The sequence below is a fragment of the Gossypium arboreum genome, chromosome 11 (genome assembly GCF_025698485.1).
Source record: "Gossypium arboreum isolate Shixiya-1 chromosome 11, ASM2569848v2, whole genome shotgun sequence".
NCBI lineage: Eukaryota > Viridiplantae > Streptophyta > Magnoliopsida > Malvales > Malvaceae > Gossypium > Gossypium arboreum.
This window is the reverse complement of record NC_069080.1, coordinates 116,397,651-116,413,205: the sequence shown is the minus strand read 5'-3', so window position 1 is coordinate 116,413,205 and position 15,555 is coordinate 116,397,651. Positions and strand designations below refer to the sequence as shown.

General features: G+C 33.9%; 1 protein-coding gene across 2 annotated transcripts; it reads right to left on the bottom strand.

Moving 5' to 3' along the window:
• Nucleotides 1-10,856: 10,856 nt before the first annotated feature.
• Nucleotides 10,857-15,032, bottom strand: LOC108473692 (uncharacterized). Of its 2 annotated transcripts, none has more exons than XM_053021147.1 (10): nucleotides 14,660-15,032; nucleotides 13,803-13,844; nucleotides 13,561-13,705; nucleotides 13,066-13,295; nucleotides 12,836-12,893; nucleotides 12,394-12,471; nucleotides 12,115-12,203; nucleotides 11,772-11,853; nucleotides 11,229-11,420; nucleotides 10,857-11,141 (listed from the first exon to the last, which is right to left on the bottom strand). In XM_053021147.1, the coding sequence occupies exons 1-10, from the start codon at nucleotides 14,809-14,811 to the stop codon at nucleotides 10,992-10,994; spliced, it is 1,218 nt and encodes a 405-aa protein (XP_052877107.1). In that variant the 5' UTR covers nucleotides 14,812-15,032; the 3' UTR covers nucleotides 10,857-10,991. The 2 variants fall into 2 exon arrangements, with proteins under 2 accessions (XP_052877107.1, XP_052877108.1); XM_053021148.1 differs by having other exon boundaries at nucleotides 10,857-11,132; nucleotides 14,660-15,029.
• Nucleotides 15,033-15,555: the final 523 nt, after the last annotated feature.

Below are 15,555 nucleotides of genomic sequence, written 5' to 3'. Positions count from 1 at the left end.
CTCATAGAGTATTGTTGGGAATACCAGTCCAGGCTAAATCCCCTGCAACGACAATTACTCTAATGAGCTTGGATCTGAATTACCAGTCCAGGCTAGATTCAGACCCTAATTCGGATTACCCGTCCGGCTAAATCCATTTTCCACATATTCTTCGAGAGGGCTATATCAGGATAGGATCACCCGTTCGGGCTAGATCCTTTTTACCGTTAATTCCTTTTCAGAGATCCATCGAATTTTCCTTCTATCGAATAGGGATTTCTTCCGCTTTTTATCAAATATATCAATGTTTCATCAATTTTCATACAATGAACATTCAAATCATATTCACATCAATAACATACATTTCAAGCATTTAAGAATATAATTTAAGTTACACGAACTTACCTTGATACTTGTTCGTGTACAAAAATCTACTAATCCTGAACTTTTTCCTTTCCTCGATCTAGCTTCGTATTTGAATCTTCTGGATCTAAATAAATAAATTTAATTATCAATTTAATACATTTCATGTTCATATGCAACAATTTCTATAATTTCATTATTATTATTTATAGTTTATTCAAAGCTGTCTATTTGAGTCATAGTCACTTAATTATTTATAACTCAAGCTACAGAACTCCAAATTAATATCCTTTAATTTTCCCTGAAACTAGACTCATATATATTCTTACCATAAAATTTTCAGAATTTTTGGTTTAGCCAATAAGTACATTTTATTCTTTAAAGTCACCCCTGTTCTGCTATCTGATAGTTCTGACCCTTCTTCACTAAAAATTAATTATCTCTTCATACAGAACTCGGATGATGTTCCTGTTTGTTTCTCTTGAAATAGACTCATTAATGATTCTAGGCATATAAATTTAAGCCCCTAATTATTTGTATTCAATTTTTTATGATTTTTCAAAGTCAGAACAGGGGAACTCGAATTCATTCTGACCTTGTCTCACATAATTCATTATATCTCATTATTTAAAGATCCATTGCTTACACCGTTTCTTCTATGAGAAACTAGACTCAATAAGTTTTAATTTTATTTTTTTTTCATCTTCTATTTCGATTCCAAAAATTTATGGTGATTTTTCAAAGTTAGTCTACTGCTGCTGTCCAATATTGTTTTAGTGCAAGCTGTTTATTACCATTTTTCCCCTAAGCTTTTAATAAATAGCAATGTCGTCCCTACTCAATTAGCCTCTAAATTGAGCTGATTTTTCTCAATTAACACTTTATTCTATCACCTTAAACTAGTTTACAACCTTTAGGAATCAAAATTTCAGCAATAGACTTTAATTCCAAACATTTTCACAATTAGGTCCTAAAAATCAATTTCTATTGAAATTACCTAATAAAATCATCTCATAAACAAATTAAAAATTTAATTTCATTCTATTTCATCATAAACTTACAGCACTCAACCATAGTGACTTTCAATTTCATCCATGAAATCAAAAACTAATGAATTTAATAGTAGGACCTAGCTGTAAAAGTCTTAGAAACACAAAAATTACAAGGAAAAGGAAAGGATTAACTCACTTGGTGCAAAAATTATGGAATACCAGCTTAGATAACCCTCCTATGGCATTTTTAGCTGCTGGAATTGAAGAGAAATGAAGAGAAATCTAGATATTTCCTATTTAGTCCTAGTTTTATTTAGTTAATTTTACAATATTCCAATTTTGCCCTTAATTTATCAATTTTCCTGCTGATTTCATGCCCTTGCCGTCCAGCCCAAATAAATTTTGGGTCTAATTTCCTTTTAAATCCTCTCTCATTAGACACTTAAGCTATTTAATCATCCCATCCACTTTTACACCTTTTACAATTTAGTCCTTTTTATTTAATTAACTATCCAAACATTAAAATTTCCTAACGAAATTTTAATACCACATTACTAACATTTCATAAATATTTATAAAATTATTTTTGACTCGGTTTTACGAGATAGAGGTCTCGATACCTTATTTTACCCAATTTCTTCAATAATTTCTTTTTCTAACTAACCACTAAATCGGTAAAATTTTTCCATCAATATTTTCATACGATTTTCCTATCATATCAATTTTCATGCAAAAATATTGAAATAAATTTCTCTTTAAATCAGATTTGTGGTTATGAAACCACTATTCCGATAACCTTGAATTTAGGCCATTACAAATGCAACATAATTTTATTACAATATCTATCAGCTATTCCGATTTGGACATGATCGAGTTATATGGCCTGAGTTCCTACACCATCCTCACAACCTCTGTTGGTTCGTTCTTTCTCAGATATCCATATTGTTACGTATTCTAGTCGAGCAAGGTCGACTCTTTGGTTTGCGACGCAATTCTTTATCCGGTAACAGCTAAATGGAGCAAGCGATACAGACGGCCACTTACATTCATCTGGGATCTCTGGGAATACGTGTCTCCACACGTTGTACATGTATTCTATTTTGTACACTTGGTCGACATACATCATGGGATCCAGATGGAGATTCTGACAAGCTGCAATTACATGAGCCCATGGATAACGTAGTGCGTCAAACACCCCACAGTCGCATGTCCTATTTCTCAAGTGTACACGATATTGCCCTCCAATAATACCTTGGTTCGGTCTGTCAAACTCCGTCACACGAAACCATAGGTTGTCGTGATCGTGACAGACTGTGTGCATGGTGTTGGCTCCTGCCTTCTCATTGTTAATCTCTCGCAATACCTTTGCGCACCATACATAGCCTCCTTGCATTTGACCTTTATAACTCGTTGCTCGCTTTGGAAATAGTGCCGCTAAACGAAAATATGTCTCTCGCACAACAGCTGTTATCAGCAAATGACGCATTCCTTTTAGAACAGAATTTATGTATTCAGCCAGGTTTGAGGTCATATGACCATATCGTAGGCCGCCGTTGTATGCTTGTGTCCATTGTTCGAAAGGTATGTTACAAAGGTAGTCTGCGCCTTCTTTGTTAACTGAATGCAAAATCGCTAACATCTCATGAAAACGGTCCTTACTTATCTCATACCCTGCCAATATAAGTTGATAACGAAAATTACATACCACTCTTCCATTCAGAATAAATTGAATATTACAAACAAAATTATATTACTAGAGATTAAATACCCGTATTGGTCACTTGTCGTCGTTTAGTTGTTGATCGATATTACACGTAGTAGTTGGACGCAACGTGCCTTAGGCAATACCGATGGTGGCTTCCTTATCGCATAATTGCGGCTACTATTCCAGTGCCCTGATCTGATATAATGCATATATCAAGTTGAGGGCAGACATGCCTCCTTAACCTAGAAAGAAAGAAATTCCAGTCATCAGCTGACTCCCCCGGTGTTATTGCAAACGTCCATCCTGTGCCACGGCTAGCAATAGCCGATGGGTATATCTACCATACATAAAGGTACCGTTAATTTGTACCAATGGCTTGCAGTATATAAATGTGTCCCGACATTGCTTAAAGCTCCAGAACAGACGCTTGAACACTTGGCATCCACGAAGCAATCGGTCGTTGTAATATGCAGTGTCATTTCAAGGTCTGTTATGCAACTTGGAACATATCTCTCCAGCACCTGACACCACTGCCACACTTCATTATATGAAGCGTCCCACCGACCATGCATCTTTTCCAACGCCTTCTGCTTAGCTATCCAAACCTTGCGGTAAGAGGGCGTGTACTTCAATTGGCTACAAATATTGGCAATTAAGACAGGTACTGAAGTCTTCGGATCTGCGTTTAGCGTCGGTAGTATTAAGCTAGCAATCATATCTAAATCCATCTTGGGATGATCTTGTGAAACACTTGCCAATGAAGTATGTTAAATAATGCAACATTACGTAATAACAGTTTTATTCAAAAACCGTAAACACCTAGTGATACTTTACCGCCAACACATGTATGTAGACCTTTGTACTTTTTTATCGCCCAGAAGCATGTCCTTTTCCTCAATGAGGCCATGATATTCCATAAATACGTACCGTCTTGCACTGCACACTTGGCCTCAAATTAATCGAATTTGGATTTAACCACATTGTAATTAACCCCGTTCATGATACTATATTGTTTTAATGCAGCAATAAAACTATCCTTATTGGAAAACTCCCTACCAACTTCAATTTCACCCGAATCCAATGATGAACTTGTACGGTTATGCCTTCTGTGTGGTAGATCTGGAAACTCCAATGCATCATCTTGAGATAGATCGACATTATGCATGTGGGCTGAAGGCGAATACACCCTGAATCGCGGATCTTCTTCTTCTTTATCTGAACCCCCTTCAACATCTTCAAGTATGGTTGAAACAGGCTCCGGTTTAGAAAATAATCCAACTTCTGCACCATCGGGGCCGGGCTCTCGAGGTGGATCCACATCGGACTCATCATCTGATCCACCATCATCTGCAACGAACGAGGTCTCCTCACCGGTGGATGTCGTAGGAAGTACATCATCTATTCTTCTAGATGTTTCATAATGTCCCCAATCCGATGTGGATTGCCAACCACTAGAAGTTGATGTCATTCCCTAGTACATATTTTCAGTATCAAACATCGACCCACCGAGGTGCATGTCCCATCCACCAATAGAGTGTCGTACAGGGGTTGTGTATTCCATACTACTACCAAACACGGGCACTTTCGTGTTTTGCCACCCACTAACGGTGTGTCGGGCAGGGGTCGTGTATTCCTCTCAAACAACATTAGATGTCGAGGTCGCAAATGCATCAATTGGTGATGAAAATTGTACATATAACTTAAGATAGGGTGATCCACTAGCAATATGAGTCTGCACTATTGCCTTCAAGCTACGAGAACCTTTGATGTCGAATGAGTCATATCTCACGGGATCAACTGAAGTACAAAATCAATACTTAATAGACAAAAATTTTATTGGCGTTGTTCCGAAGATTTTACGCCTAATTCTTTTATGAAATTCTGTGAAATCTATGTTCTGGTTAAAAACTAGTCGTGCTGTACTCTCCAATAAAAAAACAACACCGTTCTCGTTGTCACAGACCTTGCCATCATAGTAAATAACAACACTAACACATTTACTCATCCTCAGTTTCTCTTGCTGTAACTTATGCAACCTGAGAATGAAGTTTTGCTCAATTATAGTTTAAGGCTTTTTCAGATACCACTGTAGCAAAAGAGTGTCCACGTGGGAGCTTTTTTTCAAAATTTTGCTGAAAGTGCATCCTTTTTGAAGCGTTTTTGACACTATTTGTTCAGAAACATCTTCTCAAAATTATTTTATCACAGACCACTGTAGCAAAAGAGCGTCCATGTAGGAGTTTTTTTCTGAAATTTTAATGAAAGTGCATCCTTCTTGAAGCGTTTTTGACACTATTTGTTCAGAAACATCTTCTCAAAATTATTTTATCAGATACCACTGTAGCAAAAGAGCGTTCACGTGGAATCTTTTTTTCGAAATTTTGCTGAAAGTACATCATTCTTGAAGCGTTTTTGACACTATTTGTTCATAAACATCTTCTCAAAATTATTTTATCAGATACCACTGTAGCAAAAGAGCGTCCATATGGAAGCTTTTTTCCGAAATTTTGCTGAAAGTGCATCATTCTTGAATGTGTTCATTAATTTCTAAGCATTCATTAATTTCTCCCTTAAAAACCACTAAAAACCCTAAACCACTAAAACCCTAACCCTAGAACAATCAAAACCCCTAACCCTAAAAAATTCAAAACCCTAATTTAATTGATTTTTTTTATTCTCATAGTTAATTTAATTAATTAACTCTCAACTCTAAGTGTTCATTAATTTCTCCCTTAAAAACCACTAAAAACCCTAAACCATTAAAACCCTAACCCTAAAATAATCAAAAACTCTAACACTAAAAAACTTGAAACCCTAATTTAATTAATTTTTTTATTCTCATAGTTAATTTAATTAATAAACCCTCAACTTTAAGTGTTCATTAATTTTTCCCTTAAAAACCCTAAAACCCTAAACTACTAAAAATCCTAAATAACCCTAAACCCTAAAACCCACCAAAAACCCTAAACCTAAAAAAACCCTAAACCTTAAAAAAGGGGGGCAAAACGCTCCCCCAGGGACATGTTTTGCTTACATGTACAGTGAATTCGTGTTGACGTGAAAGCACTTTCGGGGAAAATGGTCATTTTCCCTAAATAATAAAAAATTTGATCCATTTCCGTAATTAACGAAAAAAGGGCTTTTTTTAGTAAATTGCCCGAATAGATTTTTTTAAAAAAGAAATTGTAAATCAAGTGGATGAGATGGTCGATAGGTTAATTTTGAAATTTAAATAAATGAATTAATATATCATATTTAATTTTTATTAACATATTTAATTTTATTAATTTTGAAGTAAATTAATTCAATGTGAAATGACAAAATTATCTCAATATGTTTGAAAAAAATCAATTGAGAAATTAGGTCTATTTTTTTAAAAAATTTATCGATCTACATTATGTTTGGAGAGAAAAGAAAACTGTCCTACAAGATACGTTACCACTATTATGTGTTTTCTTCTCTATCCTAAAAATTCGTCCTATATGACGCATTTTTTTTGTCAGATCAGTGAAAACGCGTCCTATAAGACGTGTTTTCTGTCAAACAATAACATTTCTTAACAGGCAAAAATTTCAACGGTTATAAAGCCCCAACAGCTATGGGACTCCAACCATATTTTTCCCTATATAAAGCCTTCCAACTCAAGATGAATATGATGCAGCATAACCATAATCAACTAGGGCCAAAGTTGGCTAGTATTAGTAGTCACCTTAAATGTACCAGATTACAAGATTTATCTGGCATTAGCAGACTCCTGATTAACCTCAAGATGAATGCTCGCGCGAATTGTTCTTTTTCCACATCACTCGCAGAGGCCTCGATATGTTTGAAGTTGTCTTCCAACCATCTCATCTCAATCCGCCTACCCTAAACTTGTTTGTCACATTCCCTAATAGTTGCTCACATGTTACACTCCAATCAACACTAATCACTGGCCCCGTAACAACTTCCCTGTCGACCGATAGATCGAGTTATAAACTAATATCCTCGAGTGTAATTGTACACTCACCGTAGGAAAGATGGAACAAATGTGTGTGTCTTCGATCTCCGTCTTTCAACCAAAATATTGATAAGTGGAGGGTCCAATTTAGTCTCCTCAAACATTGCGAGCCACGTATAAAAATCCAACATCTCACAAGTGACCATAGATGACAAGTGGTGCACCTTTATTTACATTGTTTATGTACGTTTCCAAATTCGTTCTTCCAGTTGAAAATATAAATATAAAAAATTAATAATCTAAACAATATAATAATTAACTATTTAAAATAAAATAATTTTATAATATTTTCTGAACACCATAATAATTAACTAATTAAAATTAAATAATTTAATAATTTTTTCTTACCATTTGTAATTGAATGTTAGAAATGTGCTTGTCATCCAAATGAATAAGTTGATTTGCCATCGAAGAATGAATAAAATAAAATAACATAAAATAAAAAGATTTAAACATTTTAAAAAAATGGAATTAGGAATTTAAAATAAAAAATCAAGAATTGACAAATGAGAATAACAAATCGAAAACAATAAATAGAGAATCAAATGGTGAAAATTGAGAGCTGAGTTAAAAATAATGAGAGTTGGAGGGCTTTATATAGGGAAAACTATGGTTGTTGGAGTCCCATAGTCGTTGGAATTTTTACTTGTTAGGAAATGTTACCGTTGGACAGAAAACATGTCCTATAGGGTACGTTTTCATTGATCTGGCAAAGAGAACGCGCCACGTAAGATGTGCTTTTAGGAAAGAGAAAAAAACGTGTCCTACAGGGCATGCTTTCTTTGCCAGATCAGTGAAAGCGTGCCTACAAGATGCATTTTCTTTTCTCTATCTAAAAACAACGTAAACCGATAAATTCTCAAAAAAACAACCTAATTTCTCGATTAATTTTTTCAGCATATTTACATAATTTTGCCATGTGAAATATTTTTAAATAGTAATTTATTTAAGTTTAAATAATAAAAAAACATATATTTAGGTACCATAACTTCCATAAAATTAAAATTTTCTCGGTATTTACATCATTTACTTTTAGTGGTTAACTAATTGGTTAAAATATATTGCAAGTTCTTATACTCTTCATACATTTGGAAATTAATCTATCTACTTTTATTTTCAAGAATTTAGTTTCTCTAACTCTATTTTTCAGATTTTAAAATTCAAGTCTAATGGTCATTTAACCTCGTCAAACTTTTTCAATTAAAATCATTGGTTTGAAATTTTGAAATAAACAAAAATTCCACTGGGTAGCCACATAATAAGAAAATGATGCTTAATAAACTTGACTAACATAAAAACTTGAACAGTGTTAATAATTACACTTATACTTTTAAGGGTAAACTACATCCATGGTCACTTTTGTTTACCTTATGTTATATTTTAGTTACTTATGTTTGAAATGTTACGTTTTAGTCACTTACGTTATCGTATTGTAATATTTTAGCCACTGAACTGTTAATTGTTGTTAATGGTGTAATGGTAAACTGAAGTGGCATGTTAAATCATCATTTCAAACAAAAAATTTAAGTTAAATTATACAATCGATCTCTATATTTTTTCGTTTTGAGCAATTTAAATTTTTTTTCTTTTATGTTCTTTAAACTTTTTTTTCTTTATTTTAGATTCTCTTGTGTTTTTTTCTCTGTTTTCTTACCTTCTCCATTTCTTTTAACATATCAATAAGTTGAATTGGCAGTGAAGAAAAAAGTAAGAAGTTGAAAGTCATCATTGCCTATAACTAAAACTCATAAAACCCATATCATGCTTCTTTCTTCATTGCCAAATTGACTTTCTGATATGTTAAAAGAAATGGATAAGGTAGGAAAGTAGAGGGAGAAGGAGAAGAGAATGAAAAATAACGAAGAAAAAAAAAGAAAGTTAGAAGAATATAAAAGAAAAAATTAAATTGCTCAAAACGAAAAAAATATGAGGATCAATTGTATAATTTAACCCTTTTTTTTAAATGATAATTTAGCGTTTTAGATCAGCTTACTATATACTGTTAATGATAATTAACGACTCAATGACTAAAACATAACATTTCAAATATAAGCCACTAAACGTAATTTGAAATAAATAAAATGACTATGGATATAGTTTACTCTATTTTTAAATCTAAGAAATAAAATAATTAAAATTTTGAAATAAATATAAATAGATTAAATTCTAAATATATGAAAAATAGATAGAGGGGAATCACATTTTAAGGTTGAAGATGGCATTCCAACACTCTTTTATGGATTGATGGTATTCGTATGCGTTAATATTTGCATCAGAATTTGTTTAATCATGTCTAGTTTTGTATGGAACCTGGCTTGCTTTGCTTATTGGTTTTCAGTGATTGAACTTGCAAATTGAAGAAATTAATTAATTATAGTCAAGTTGTACGGAACTTTAATGCTAAAGCCTAACAATTGTATTTTAGATTGTGATTGAAATTATAATTACCAATAATATTTATCTAAATTAACTCTAATAAAAAAAAGGTATTGAAGAGTACAATCTAAAATATATTTAGAGTCAAATTAAATGATTTTCAGTTAAAATCGAAAAAATTAATTAAATCGATTGAGTCAATTTAGTCCATTTTGCTTTAATTGGATTTTATTATTATTATTTTGATTAGTTACCAGTTTTGAAATTTTGAACCAACCCGACCGAAAAAATCTTGATTTAATATTTTTTGACTGTTTAAAATATATTTATAATTTATAATATAAAAATAGAGATGTATTATTCAAACACAATAACCCAACCTAATAACCAAAGAGGATTAACAGATTGGAAGGGGGTAAGTTATAATGGATTTGGTTACGTTGATTCTTGTGGTGAGGTTAGTTTTTATAAATTATAATGGGTTAAATCAATTGTCCCCGAACTTCAAGTCAGACAATATAAAGATAGAGATTAGGTGAAAGTTAAAACCTAGAACATCAAAGTCTAGTAGCTTCAATTTTTCTCAGCATTTCTAAACCTCTCCGCTAAAATCTAACCATTTTTAACTAGAACCACAGGGAATTTGAATTCCCAAGTTTATTATTATTATTATTATTATTGAATTTTCTCTTTAAAAAGAAGCATATAAAGCCTGGAATAAAAATTAATTTCCCAGTTCAAATGACATATCTTAACAGGAAAAGATTAAAAACAGAAAAGGATTAAAAAATTACCCAGATTTATTCATCAGGGAGCGAAACGGAAGTACATAAAATTTATGAAAATTATAGGTGGTGGTGGTGAGGTCTTGGAGGTGGTCCTGGAGGAGCAAACATGCCTCTAAAGCCATTAATATTTGGAGATTGAGGCCCTTTTGGGATTGTTTTCTCATTTCTTCTGTTCATGATGAGTAGCTAGTCTTGAGCAGAGGGTTGGGTTGACTCAGCTTCCAGAGCTTCAGCCATTAGGGGAAGCTGTCCACTAGCTTCATAAGTTCACAACATTAAGCCATGGATCGAATAAGGAATAAACAGAAGCAAGGAGAAATAGCCATTAATAAACACCAAGAAGGTTGCTTCCTTTGATTTAAAAATAAGGTTGATAAAAGCTATCAATTTTGCTTATAAAAGCTGAGGTTGACTTACTGTTGTGGACTGATTAATGATGTCTTCTTGGTTGGGTAGTTGCATTTTCATGATGAATCGCGTAAATTGTTGAAATTAACGGCTGCCACACTCAAAATCAACTGGAAATCCTGTAGAACATTAATTACTTTGTGGATGGAGGCTGTACTATCGGTTTATATTCACATTGTATTCAAGTTCTTAAGACTATATGTCGCCTTACCCTTCTTTGTTTCTATTGTGATTCAAGGAAATAGTTTCCCGGGAGAAAGGGGCGTTGATGAACATTAAAGTTGTCATCAAAATCAATGAATACAAGCTTCAGAGTAAACAAGTTTGCACCAAAGCTATAGCAAATACAGTCCTTTTTTTAGAAAGTGTAATGAGAGAGATCACTGAACCAGCCATGTCGAAATCACCAACAAAGGAATCATTGCTACTAAGCCATAGTTCACTAAGGAATCAACATTTTCAGCCTTTTGAAACGTGTTACGGAAGGTACTCCATGGACATTTACAAGCACCTTCTTCACCCTGCAATAACTTGTGCATTTCCCTACTGTAAGCTAGGGATTATATATAGCTTAAGGCAAGTAGATAACTGCAGAACAGAAGGGTACAAACAATCACCTCAGGGTTAATGTCGTGAATTTCGTCCCCATCATTTACTTTTATCAACATTCTTCTCTCAATGTGGTGCACTGACTGATCCAAAGACATTTCGTCTTCAAACCTGCCAGAATTTCTCCTTGAAAGGGCTTTGTAGGCTGCATCAGTATGTATCGTTTCCATGACCGAGCCAAAGAAGTTCGTAACAGGTACCTAGAGAGAAAGAAACTTGGTTACACGATGCCTCGATCTTAGGTATTGTACATGGCACTTCATCACGATAAAAAGAACTCAGAAATTTCAATCACTGAAAACTGTACCAACAATAATACAGGCAGTAAATAATGCAGATTTGATAGGAGAAAGTTATTCGCACACTGCTCTCATGGTGCAACACTAGATTCACCAACACAAGCATATATAGCTGATAGTAAGAAGTTTATTACCGGCAATAGGCACTAAAGCTTCCTCACAAAAATATTAGAGAAGTACAAAGTACAAGCATCTAAAAACATATAGAGGCACAAAATATTAATATTAAAAACAGATTTGGAAACTCAATACCTCCTCCAAACGTCGCTTGTATAGATCTTTGCGGTAATATGCGGTAGACATCAACAAACTTGGATTGTAAGAACTGAAAAGACTGCAAATAACCACAAAACCAGAGTTTACTTTTCAGATGAAAATGCTGAGGAAGTGACAAATATGCCAAAAAGAAAAACCAACTTAAATGGATGAGGAGAGAAAACTTCAATTGAGAAAAGCATGCTAAATAGAATACAAGAAAATTGAAAATTGAAAATTGAAATACTTGACAAGAAAAAGCTCAATAAGGATTTTAAGACACTTCAGATCGAAAACAAAAGTAGCTATCTTATTATTATAAATTCTGAAGCGGATGTACCTGCTCAATGAGGCATTGTCATATATATTTAGCCTCTCAAAAAAAGCAAGGGTATAATAGGTGAAACGGTCCACAACTGATACACCAACCTGCAGTAAAATAAGAAATGAATAAGAATGAGAACATGTATCTGTGTAACCAGGAAGCCAACCTACCAAAACCAGATACCACTTAGGTGATAAATACATACATGCATGGCATTTTTTTTTTTTTTGTTTGGGGGGGACATGTCATTCAGAGGGTGCTAAAAGGAAAAAACAATTTCCTCTGATCACTTACATCAGAATCCAAGTGATGTGAGTACGAGTTCTCTCCCTTCATGCTACTTCCAATAGCCAAAACGCCAGGGGACTGAAACTGCAAAAATAGAGAAAAAAGATCATCAATTTAGCATCAGATCAGTTATCAGATAAAGTGCATTTTATTGCCTACAAACATAGAAGTTTCAGAATGTCGCATCTATAAGCAATCAAAAACAGTCCTGAATTGCAAATGTATATGACAACATACTTATCAGGAGGTGGGCTAAAATGTGATTTCATACAGCAATGGATCTATTTGAAGTTCGAACAAAATTGAATCTTTTGACAAATAAACACATTTTCCACATAAATAAATGGTCAAAGAGCAATATTCCTATCAGAAATGCATAATTTTATGGGAAAATTTTGAATAATGTTATATTTGAGGAAGTAAAGCTCTATTTAAAGCAGATAAAAACCTGATTAAAGAGAGTGGCTGCTTGACAAGTGTCCACCATTATCAGCAATTCCTTAAATCTGAATTTGCAGCATCAGCAACAGTACGAGTCCATTTTCGCATAGCAATTACAACTATAGAGCATCAGCAAAGTGCATATAAAGCAAAACATGAATCAAGGTTCCTACCTATGTTTTGCTTTAAAGTATTGGGTAGATAAATAGTGTCATTTGCTTTTTCCTATGTTCTCACCTGTGCTTTTCTTTCATCTGTTTCACAGCATCAGCTAAATCATGACTCTGTAGTTCCTCCGAGTCTTGAAACTTTAAAAACTCATCTCCCCCATGCCCTGTCATATATAGAAGAATGTGACTGCCTTCATCACTCAAAAGCCGCTTTGATCTTGGAACAGCAGTCTCATGACGTCCAGTTAAAACACGCAAAAAATTTTCCACTGTTACTTCATAACCTCGATAATCTACCTGAGTGATTACAACTTGGATAAATTAGGGTTGGTCAAATGAACAGAGTAATAAAAGGGGGAAAAAGGACAACCCTTCAAGCACAACATGCAACAATATGCACCCAGTGAAACACCTAAGATAATCAATGTTTGGTACCATGCACATTACATTAGGCTAGACCATCTTACTATGCCCACCACGTGGCCTACACTCCCTGCCCCCCTCTTGCCTGTGCCGACCCACACAATCAAGCCAATTAAGTAATTGATCACTAAGAACTAACCTCAACATTATCTCCATAAAGGTTGAGTCTATGGTTCTCATTGTTGAAAACTTGAGCAGGGTACTTGTTTCTAGTGTTGCAGGCCATGTCATCTGCAAGCATGAGTATTATCCTCTCATCAGGTATTCCTAGTCGCTTAACTGTCCTGGAAATCCAAACAAAGGAAAAAAAATTAACCAAAATAAACAAATTATAACAGAAAAAAAAAAAGAAAAGAAAAGACTAGGTTGGTGCCTGGTTACCTATACAAGGATAAAGTGTTCGCCATATGACGATAGTTAAACCTGAAAGGGAAAATTCACAATTATTTCAATTAACAATTTCAGGACTCTACATTGTGCTCTGTTTTAGCTGATCAAAAACAGTAAGGGGAAGGAAGTTAAAAATAGTGTAGTGCAACCTTGTTCGAATTTGTCTTCCTTGTTAAGTGACAGAAACTAACGAGATAGCTGTCCCATACAAACATCTAAATATTTCATTGCTCCAGAAGATAGAAAGGTGAGAAAAGAGAATTTTATTGAGGAGCAGAACCTTGACCACAGCCATTACCACATTTGAATTTGCTTTTGCATTGATAAACCAGAAGTAAAAAAAAGCATTTGCTTTGAAATCATCGACTGAGGAACACCTCACCAGCACTAACAAAAAGAATAGCTTCTAATAAAGAAAAACGGAAAGCTGATAGTTTATTCATCATTAGTAATTACCACTAGTTTGAGGGGTCAAAAGGACTTGCACAAAGAAAATAAGCAAATATCAAAACACAAAAAAGTTTCTCAGAGTACAAAGAGGCAGAGTTTCATTATATCAAACTTACAATGACATAATCAAACAAAGCCACAGAGTTCAAACAATCAAATGAATTACACATCAAAATAGCATCTAAAAGTCTCTCCTATATCCTCTCAACTTCAGATTGGTGCCAAACAAATGTAGCTAGAAATCAAATCAAACAAAAAATTAAGGGAGAAAAAGATGGGTTATCTTAATTATCCCCAATATTACACGAGTATGATTCATTTGATCCTAAAACTCAATGAAAAGAAAAAAAAAGGGGGAAATATAGAAAAAGTGCACAAATTCAGGTTGTTTTTATTACCAGAAACGAGAGGTGCAAACTAAGACAGCCCAATTGTTAGTATGCATGGCGGCTTCGACAGGAGAAGAATTGTATGCAATCGAACTGTAGAGAAGCAAACATGGTAATAAAAGTAAATGAAAAAGTGATTTGGGATTTATGAAAGTTTCCATCTTGAATTCCAGCCGATATCGTTTCCAATGCAATAACAGATCAAAGAAAACGAATGATAAATCTAATTTTAGAAATCTGCAGCAAAGCTTGAACTAGCGGCACTAGAGAAGAAAAGCCGAACGACGCCGTTACCAGGTTGAGTTAAGTTTTAATTATTATTATTATTAATTTCTTTTTTGAAATTTAGACAGCCCAATATCCCATTCCCATGAACCTTTTTTTGGTTAACTCAGAACCCGTTTATCTTATTTCCGGGTCCAACCCGAATCCGACTTCACATTAACACTTTTACTAGTATAGTTTTGACTTTTGACTTAAAAAATTCTTCCTCATTTACTTTTCCGATTATTTTGAGGAAGCTCTCCCAGTTGGTTCCTCCTTTTATCAAGCCTTTTAAGGATACTCTCTTTCTCTATGGCCAAACAAGATAAGCAACACAAGATTTTCATTTTTTCTTTGAAGGGCATTTCGTCTTGTTAAACTTGCATTTTTTGGGTCGATCATCTCATTTTGACATCTGGGTTTGTGTCAGTTTAAGCATTGGATGTTCTGTCTAGTGTTTTTAAGACAACCCCATTCATATTCTACTTGCGAATCAGGAAACTATCTTCATTTTGTTGTTTTAGTGGCATTGATATATATATATATGTACATCATGACTATGTGATTGAATGTTAGTATTTGGGTCATGGATGGCCAAAATTATTGTTTTCTTGGTGAACAATGAAGGAAAAAGCAAGTTT